Source organism: Miscanthus floridulus, chromosome 19 (genome assembly GCF_019320115.1).
Source record: "Miscanthus floridulus cultivar M001 chromosome 19, ASM1932011v1, whole genome shotgun sequence".
Classification (NCBI taxonomy): Eukaryota; Viridiplantae; Streptophyta; class Magnoliopsida; order Poales; family Poaceae; genus Miscanthus; species Miscanthus floridulus.
The window spans coordinates 9,653,832-9,664,264 of record NC_089598.1 but is presented as its reverse complement, the minus strand read 5'-3'; the positions used below and the strand labels follow the sequence as shown (position 1 = coordinate 9,664,264).

The window sequence follows — 10,433 nt, the reverse complement described above, 5'->3', positions numbered from 1 at the left end:
GCGGCGAGCCGGTCGTCACGTGCCGCGCACCTGAAACACTCACGGCCTCACGCCTCTCCACACGGCGTCAGAGGCAACGGTCACATTGACCACAGGCCGGGGCAGGCACTCCCCCACAACGGTCACATCCTGGACCACCCTGCACGCGCAGCACAGCCGTCCGGTCCGGATCCGACGGCGCAGGCAGCGTCTCGGGATTCGCCACCTGCCAGAACGGCCGTTTCGCTCCCCCTGGCCCGGGGCTTTCTTCTCCCTTCCCACCCTCCCCCTTCCACCAGAGAGAGAGAGAGAGGTCCGAGAGCGAACAAGTGGGAGAGGAAGAGAGCCACAGAGTGCTCATGATGAGGCAAGAGGATCAGTAGCTGTAGGAGGATCATCCATTAGGAATAGGAACACGCATTGCATCCCCATCTCGATCTCCATCGCCATTGCATCGCATCCAATGTTGCATTGTTAGTTAGATCATCTTCATCATCCCCTGATTCCTGGTTTCTCGGAAAAGATTTCTTGTTTTTTTCGTTTGGGCAATGGAGGCGCTGGGGTTCGCTGCTCGCAGCTGGCTGGGTTCCGCCGTCGCCGCCGCCGCGCGGGCTCTGCTGCAGAGGGTGAGCCGCCCCGGCATTTCCGCCCGGTTTTTCTAGATGTTTTAGGCAGTTTCTTCTTCCTATACTACATTCTTTGATTCTTTTGTACCACTGATCCCCATTCTTTCCTGCATATACAGCATTAACATACACATACCCATCTCTCATAGTCATAGACATTGATTTGTTCTTTTCTACCCAAAAAACAAAGTAACTGACCAAATTCTTTCTTCCGAGAAACAAGATCCTCTGGTTTTAGAACGAGCTCTCCTCTTTCGTTTGTACATCGATTCGTTCATTCATTCATATACAGCAGCAACTCACCTCACAAAGAAACAAGGAAAGAAAGATCATCTAGCCGTAGCCCACAGAGAGACAGTGAGGAGATCAGTGAAAGGGAGTGAGGAGTGAATCGTCAGAGAGGAGGAGATCCACGAACAAGACGACGAAGACGAAGCCACAGAGGAGGGCAGAGCAGAGCAGAGGAGGAGAGTAGGTCTCTTCTTGCCACACCGCGTCCGGCCGCGTCTCCGGGATGTTGGCTGGTTGCTCCTTCTCGTCGTCGAGGCATCAGATGAGCACCGCGCAGCGATTCGACATCCTCCCCTGCGGCTTCTCCAAGAGGGCGACCAACCGCGGCGACGGCCCCGGCGCCGGCGCCGCGCCGCGCGTCGCGGCGGCCGACGCCAGGAACGGCGGCGCCGCCACCTGCTCCTTCCGCGCCCACCCGGCGCCGCCGGTCACGCAGGCCGTGTCCTGGGGCGCCAAGCCGGAGCCCGGCGGCAATGGCTCCGGCGCTGTCTGGAAGAGGAGCAGGGCCGTTAAGCGGGCCCATGAGGAGGACGCGGGCGAGGAGTACGGCGCCCCCGTCGTTCGCGCCAAGCGGACGAGGATGGGCGGGGACGGAGATGAGGTATGGTTCCATCGATCCATTGCAGGGACAGTGCAAACGGCGGGGTCCGGGGACGGAGAGGAAGCCGAGGAAGAGAAGGTCTTCCTGGTGCCGAGCGCCGCGGCTTTCCCCCACGGCATGTCCGCCGCCGCGGGCCCGTCGCTGGCCGCGGCCAAGAAGGAGGAGTTCAGCAAGTCGCCGTCCAACACGCCGGCCTCGTCGGGCGGCACGGACGGCGGCTCGTCGGAGGTCCGGCTGGAGCAGCTCCACGCGCATAACGGCGCCCCGGCGGCGCGGGTGGAGGCCATGGAGCTGGTCGTCGCGCTCACCGCCTGCGCCGACTCCCTCGCCGCCTGCAACCACGACGCCGCCAACTACTACCTGGCGCGGCTAGGCGAGATGGCCTCCCCCGCGGGGCCCACGCCGATGCACCGCATGGCCGCCTACTTCGCCGAGGCGCTGGCGCTGCGCGTGGTGCGCATGTGGCCGCACTTGTTCGACGTTGCCCCGCCGCGCGAGCTCACTGACGGCGCCGTCGCCGAGGACGACGACGCCACGGCGCTGCGGGTGCTCAACGCCGTCACCCCGATCCCGCGTTTCCTGCACTTCACCCTCAACGAGCGGGTGCTCCGCTCGTTCGACGGCCACGACCGCGTCCACGTCATCGACTTCGACATCAAGCAGGGGCTCCAGTGGCCGGGCCTCCTCCAGAGCCTCGCCACGCGCGCGGTTCCCCCCGCGCACGTCCGGATCACCGGCGTCGGTGAGTCGAGGCAGGAGCTGCAGGAGACCGGCGCGCGGCTGCGGTGCGTGGCCGCCGCGCTCGGGCTCGCGTTCGAGTTCCACGCCGTGGTGGACCGCCTCGAGGACGTCCGCCTGTGGATGCTCCACGTCAAGCGCGGCGAGTGCGTCGCCGTGAACTGCGTCCTCGCCGCGCACCGCCTGCTCCGCGACGAGACGGGGGCCACGATCGCCGACTTCCTCGGGCTCGCGCGCAGCACGGGCGCCGCCATCCTCCTCCTGGGCGAGCACGAGGACGCCCTCAACTCCGGGCGCTGGGAGGCGCGGTTCGCGCGCGCGCTGCGGTACTACGCCGCGGCGTTCGACGCCGTGGACGCGGCGGGGCTGGCGGACACGAGCCCCGCGAGGGCCAAGGCGGAGGAGATGTTCGCGCGGGAGATCCGCAACGCGGTGGCGTTCGAGGCCGGGGACCGCTTCGAGCGGCACGAGACCTTCGCCGGGTGGCGGCGGCGCATGCAGGAAGGCGGGTTCCAGAGCGCCGGCATCGGCGACAGGGAGGCGATGCAGGGCCGCATGATCGCGAGGATGTTCGCGCCTGGCAACTACAGCGTGCAGGCGCAGGGCGACGGCGAGGGGCTCACGCTCCGGTGGATGGACCAGGCCATGTACACCGTGTCCGCGTGGACGCCGGTCAGTGATGCAGGTGGCGGAGGCAGCACGGTGTCTGCGTCCGTGTCCACCACAGCATCCCATTCTCAGCAAAGCTGAATGGGGGGAAGACACACAAGGTTAAGTGAAGAAGAAAAAGAACAGGGTTTTTCAGTGGTTCTTTTGCTGTTAGTGATCATTCGTTAGTTCATTATACAGTCTGACAATTCTTTTATACATTCAGAAGAACAAAAAAAAAAACAAAGGAGAAAGAAAGATTTGTAGCTTTGTTTCTATAGGTGATAGAATGAAAGATTCAATTGTTAGTAGTTGTAATTCTTTATTCTTTTGGCTGCTGAGTCTTTCCTGCAAAAGTTAGCTGCATAATGTAGAAGAAGCAAAGGAGTTGTAGATGTTGGCAGGGAAGCTCACAGCGTATATGGATGTCTCCAGTTACAATACATCATATTATTATTTTTTACTTGCCATTCTTTCACCATATCTGTTTAGATATTTGTAACCTGTAATCTCTATTCTGAGTTGGGCAATGCTATGGTACAAACTTTACCTCTGAGGAAGTAATATTTCAAATCAATCTTAGTCATTGATTTTTCATATTTTATAAAGTACTTAATAAATTAAAAAATCTAGGAAAATGAAATAAAACCCGACCATCCCCCTAATGACGGGAGGAAACTTCCTTTAAGGACATGCAGCCTATTCGTTTCGGCTGGATTGGCTTATAAACCATGGCTGAAAGTACTGCTGGCTGGTTTGGTGTGAGAGAAAAATATTATTCAAACCATAGATTATAAGACAGATACGAGCAATACAGCCGAAACGAACAGGCTGATGCATGCCGATTCCCCCCTAATCAGTTAATCACGGACTAATCACGCAGCAGATACGGAAGTGATTGTTTCCCTCTCGGTGCGCGCAAATTTGATAATTTTCGTATGAATTTGAGACGTGCCGAAAATTTGAGACTTTATCTTGGGCCTATTGCAATGATAATTTTCATATGAATTCGAATTAAAATCGATTAAATGGTGCTATCCGAATTCGATTTCACACATATTTGATTTCTCTTGGTCAAGAAAAAATATTGTCACTTCTTGGGGAGTCAAATAAATTCAAACTTGATCAAACTTATACTTGTGACGTTGAGTAAGTATCATCGAATAACTATAAAATATGTTTTTATATTAAATCTATTTCAACATATAATAATTCATATTACTTTGTATACACACACGCTAACCAGGCTAACCACGTGTAGACACACGCTCACCACACACACGCTAACCAGACTAACCAGGCTAGCCGCGTACACACACGCTACACAGGCTAACCACACACGCTAATCACGTACACATGCAAATCCTAACACATACAAAATCATATGGTAATCAAAATATATCAAGTAAAAGTTATAAAATAAAAAAGATTTAGCATATCGGTCAAAGATCACGCATGCATCAATCAAATCTAGAAAAAAGATTTTTTATCTAAAACTTTCCTTATTTATCCTATTTTATAAAATAAAGAATAAATAAATATATATTTCATCTATTATACCTCTAAGAGGTAATAATTCATCGGGACTGTCCTATCGAAATCAATGAACAGTGGCGGGCCCAAAGGGTATTCCAGATAGGCCCAGGACTACCCTGGAATCTAGCCCAAAGTTTATTTAGTACTCAGCGTTTTCAATCTTTTAGCCTATACAAAATCTGGCCCAATAAAAACTGAAACAAGCCCACGTTACACAAGGCGGCCAGAGGTGCCGCGTGCTCCGGCCCTCAGGCAGGCGTCGTCCCCACGCCCCACGCAGAGGCACGGTGGGCCGGTGGCAACGCTTGGCCTGGCACCCTGGCCTGTGCAAGCTCTGCTTGATTCGTCTGCAGACGGGGAAACCAAGTGAAAAAAACAACGTTGGATTAGGATGGGACTAGTAACATGTTCCTGGCACCACTTCTTTGGAACTTAAAATGGCTATTCAATCTTTACTCACTAGTCATCACTTTTTCTTTGAATTTTGTTGTGTTGCACATGAAAATTTTTTATTAGGACTACCCTGGTTTCAAATCCTGGGTCCGCCACTGTCAATGAACGGCCTATAATTATTGGGGGTACCGTAGCAAAGCCGTTCCGAGTTAGAAGGAAATGGAATCAAACAACTATATGGTTTTCATTCATCTGAACATTTGTCAGGTGGGAAAACGGTTGCTCTTAGTCTGTTGTTGTTGATGAATGGTATTGCTCTTGATAAATGGTATTCTGATGTCGGATATTTGAATTAATCGGAATGCATTATGACCTGGGTCTTGAATCGTTCTGTTATCTCTATTAGTGATCTATCTGTGTTATAGTGAGATTGCAATCACCATTGTCCGGGTCTGAAATGCAGTGAAACTATGGGAATTATTGAGCATAACCAGTCACATTTCTCACTGAATTCTCTGCCAAGCGACATTGGAGGCCCGTCAACGGAACCGGCTGAAAGATCAGCCCATCGGCATGCATAGTCACCGACGGCCGATCCTTGGCCACACGATGACACAAAGCCCTGAAACGGCGAGATGTGCCTTTTTTTTACATTGCAAGAGATGTGCTTACTTAACTAGAAATCTACACTGTGTTTGGCTGGTGCCCTCAACAGTGGGTTTTGGATGGTTCTGAATGATTTAATAGTGTTTTGTGAGAGAGAATAAGTTAAAATAAGCTGAAACAAGCCACGAGTAGACTAAGCTTTAATTAAATACATACTAGTGAGCACTAACTGTTGAGCCCAGACAGCCGGACCCTTTAAGCAACCAAGCAGGTTTAAGGAAAACCAGGAACAGCACAAGTAAGCAGGAGTAAGCTGAACCATTATGCGTAGAATAAGCTAATGAATCATGCCATAAATCAAGGGGCTATTTCAACCAGTCTTAACTCTTAAATTCTAAGATATATGAACTAGTATAGTAAATCAAGGGCACAAATGCAATTCAACAAGTTGCTTCCGATTGTTCACCTGGATTGGATACACAAAAATCAACTGTACAAAAGCTATCATAGATCGGCTTATACTGCTACATGCATACAAGCCGCTCATCTACCTGCCATGATCGGCAAGACCTACACCAGGAGGAGGCAACATCCTAAGTCTACAGTTAGTGGCTAGTAAAGGGCAATAGGCCGATTTGTTATAATTTAGCCTTAACAGATAGTTAGGCTATTGGGCCATGCCCATTAGTGATTGCAACCCCTTTATATATACACACGAGAGAAACGCTTAATGAGAAACTAAGCAAGTTTAGGGTCAATCACTTTATCCCTTCTCCCTTCCCCTTCTCTCCTTGCGCCGCCCTTCTCTTCTCTTCCCAGCCGCCGCCACCTTCTCCAGCTAGGCCACCGCCCCTCCCTGCCAGGCTGCCAACCACAGCAACCTAGCCGACGGCCACCCTCAGCCGGGCGGCCACACAGCACGCAGCCGTTGCCCAACCCCTCAGATCAGCCCCCATCCGATCCTGTAGCAGTTGGAGATCATCAGGCGTGTTACATCTGCTATTCAGAGCCACATCGTGATCAACTCCATGGAGAGCACCAGCGATATCACTGATCGTTTAGAAAAAATATTCAAAAAAAATTCTCCAATCAGGAGGAAGAACAGAAATATGTGCCACCCTCCACCGGACCCGAATCCACTTCACCGCCCAGAGCCGACCAACATCGTGCAGACCACTTCACTAGAGGCACCCCTCCAATCCCAGCTCAACAAGGATTTCCAGAAAGCAGATCAACAACAGCCGAGGCGATCATCAAACTCCCACGAATTATCATTCCCTGAATACAACAGGAACGATGAACCTTCACAATGGTTGTACAAATGCAACAAATTTTTTACTGCCCAGAATACCAAGGAGGAGGAACGAATGCAGCTAGTGGCGTTTCATCTGCATGGCAACGCCCTAACTTGGTTCATTAGAAGGAAATAGGAAATAGGGCATCCAACGTGGCCTCAATTTTCTCAGGCCATTGACAGGCGCTTTGGCCCACCAATACACCACAACCACCTCAACGACCTTACTTCAACCCATCAGACAGGAGAATTGGATGACTACACAAATCAATTCCTCCTCACGGTAACCAAGGTAACAGGGTTGTCTAGCGCTCAGCAAGTTATGCTTTATATAGCGGGACTGACATCAACATTGCAAATAGACATACAACTTCAGCAACCACCTGATCTGGAATCAGCGATAGCAATGGCCCGTAAATTTTATATATCGGACAAACAAAAAGAATTCTCACATTCCTTGCAATGAAAGCCACGTCATTCGGATATCACTCAACGCCGTCACAGGGATCACGACCAGCCAGACTATGCAGGTACAGATTTCCTTCAACGGCCGTGACTTCCTAGCACTACTGGATTCAGGGTCTACATATAATTTCATTGACTCTGACACAGCAGATGACCTTCAGCTGCCACGGACAAGAGCACCAAATTCCCTATCAGCGACAGTAGCAAACAGAGACCGCATTTCTAATGTGGGCATATACAATAATCTCAGAGTGCAGATTGACACTGAAATCTTCAATATTGATTGCTACAGCATCAAATTGGGAGGGTATGACTTCGTGCTTGGCATCAATTGGCTGAGTTCACTTGGTCCAATCATATGGGATTTCAACAACCTCACAATGAAATTTTGGCGCCATGGACGTCAAATCATCTGGACCAGTTTGGGCAAACTGCGCCCTGATCAACCACGGCTTCACACACTCAGTCCTACAGCAACAGTGGAGGCACTACTGACTAGTTTCTCACATCTCTTTCGGGATCCTCAAGGGCTACCACCCCAACATCGATATGATCACGGAATTCATATGAAGGATCCCACTAAACCCATAGTTGTTAGACCTTATCGCTACCCGCACCTCCAAAAAGCTGACTTAGAGAAACGGTGCCAGGATATGTTGGCACATGGCATCATAAGGTACAACACCTCTCTATTTTCATCACCAGTACTACTCGTCAAAAAACAAGATGGATCATGACGTTTTTGCGTGGACTACCGAGCACTCAATGACAACACCCTCAAGGATAAATTCCCAATACCGATCATTGATGAGTTACTCGATGAATTGGAAGGAGCCAAATTCTTCACTAAATTAGACCTATGCTCCGGGTATCACCAGGTACACATGCATCCAGATGATATTGAGAAAACAGCTTTCCAAACCCATCATGACCACTTTGAATTCCTAGTTATGCCATTCGGTTTGTGCAATGCCCCTTCTACGTTCCAAGCACTTATTGTTAGAGTGGGAAGATCAGATTGGGGGCAAAGGCCACACTGGGCAACAGCCAGGGGCGCCATTATATATAAGCCAATGGGCTGAATTACAGGATGTGATAGACACCAATAATAGCTTACTATACAAGCCTACCATACATGTGTAACAATATTCCAACAGCCCCCCGCAGTATCAACCGGGAGAGGATCGGACGTTGAGGCTGGATCGGAAGGACTGGAAGACAGCAGTAGGCAGTCCTTTTGTGAAGATGTTCGCATATTGAAGTGTTGTTGGAACATGTAGAACATGAACTTCCCTGAGAGCAACACGATCACGCACAAAGTGCAAATCAATTTCCACGTGCTTGGTGCGCTGATGTTGAACCGGGTTGGTGGAGAGGTATACAGCACTAATGTTGTCACAGTAAACCACCGTAGCCTTAGACAATGGGCGATGAAGTTCAGCAAGAAGCTGGCGGAGCCAACATGCTTCGGCCATAGCATTAGCAACGCCGCGATATTCAGCTTCAGCACTCAAACGAGAGACTATCCGTTGCCGTTTGGAAGACCAGGACACCAGATTATCGCCAATAAAGGCACAGAAGCCGGAGGTAGAGCGCCTAGTATCGAACAGCCCGCCCAGTCTGCATCGGAGTAAAGGAGTAGATCATGAGAGGAGCTGCGAGTGATCTGAAGACCATACTTGATAGTGCCTTTGATGTAGCGAAGAATGCACTTCAGAAGAGAGAAGTGTTCCTCCCTCGGATCATGCATGTGCAAGCAGATCTATTGGACGGCGTGAGCGATGTCAGGCCGTGTAAGAGTAAGGTACTAAAGACCACCAGCTAGACTGCGATAGAGGGAGGCATCGGCGACTGGAGGACCCGCCTCTGCAGGTAGCTTGGGGCTCACTTCAATGGGAGTGGCACAGGGGTTGCAGTGCTGCATCTTGGCACGGGTAAGAAGCTCCAAGGCATACTTATCTTGAGTCAACAGCAAACCAGAGGTATTCTGGGATGCAGTGACGCTAAGGAAATATTGAAGTTCACCAAGATCGGACATAGCAAATTCCTGTTGAAGGGAGGCAATGATCTGCTGAAGCAGTGCCGAGGAGGAGGCCGTCAGAATGATGTCGTCCACATACAGTAGCAAGTACATAATGTCATTGCCAGACTTGCGGATGAACAAGGAGGTGTCACATCTGGAACTACAAAATCCAGTAGAGAGTATGAAAGACTAGAAGCGAGTATACCAAGCGCGTGGGGCTTGTTTAAGTCCATACAGTGACTTGTTCAACTTGCAAACATGTTGTGGAAAGGTTGGATCAATGAACCCGGATGGCTGCTGAGAGTAAACTGTCTCGTCCAGAGTACCATTTAAGAAGGCATTCTTCACATCCAGTTGATGAATAGACCAGTTGCTACTGATTGCCAGACAAAGAATAGTGTGAATTGTAGCAGGTTTCACCACTGGATTAAAGGTCTCCTCAAAATCGACACCTAGTTGCTAAGAGAAACCACGGAGCACCCAACGGGCTTTATAACGATCCAGTGACCCATCAGACTTAAGCTTTTAGCGATAAATCCACTTCCCAGTAACAATGTTGGCATTGGGTGGGGCAGGCACTAAATCCCAAGTCCTGTTAGCCATGAGAGCATTGAACTCTTCAACCATTGCATTCTTCCAATTAGGATCAGCAAGAGCTTGCTTGTAGGATGCTGGAATGGGTGATGGTCGGGCAACCTGAAAAGTGGCTGGAGTGCGGAACCCACTCTTGGCCTGAGTAACCATTGGATGGTCATTGGAGATAGGTGGAATGGGTACCTTCTGAGCTTCTGAAGACCGCTGAGAGACGAGAATCGGCGCAGGAGCAGATGCACGAGAGGCCTGCTGAGGAGCAGGTGGTGCTGGCGCGGGATCGCGCTAGTCGATGGAGAGTTCCACAGGACATGGACGGCGAGTATAGATAGCTGTTATAGGTGGCCTGGTGCTGTAGTCGTTTGGCGCCAATGAAGAGGTGCCCGCACCAGCAGTGCCGTGCGTGGAGGGGCCGCACGTGGCATGCGACGTTGACGTTGAACCGGGCACGCTGTGCATCGGGGCTGGCCTAGTCAGCGACGCCGGCACTCTTGTAGTAGCTTGCGACGAGGATGGCGCTGGTTCGGTCGTGTCAGGCGATGGGGCAGGCCCGTGTGGCGCCGTGGATCCAGGTGTGCCGGGCGATGGGGCAGGTCCTCCTGCCGGCAGTGAGCCGAGCACGCCGGGCAGAGGCGTAGGAGC

At 51.1% G+C, this 10,433-nt stretch overlaps 1 protein-coding gene across 1 annotated transcript; it reads left to right on the top strand.

Moving 5' to 3' along the window:
* The first annotated feature begins 300 nt into the window (after positions 1-300).
* Positions 301-3,315, top strand: LOC136528942 (protein DWARF AND LOW-TILLERING-like). Its single transcript, XM_066521951.1, has one exon. The coding sequence runs from the start codon at positions 1,120-1,122 to the stop codon at positions 2,983-2,985; it is 1,866 nt and encodes a 621-aa protein (XP_066378048.1). The 5' UTR covers positions 301-1,119; the 3' UTR covers positions 2,986-3,315.
* Positions 3,316-10,433: the final 7,118 nt, after the last annotated feature.

What these genes read in the sequence shown, in the direction of transcription:
- LOC136528942 (XM_066521951.1), top strand. Translation starts at nt 1,120, where the DNA reads ATGTTGGCTGGTTGCTCCTTCTCGTCGTCGAGGCATCAGATGAGCACC.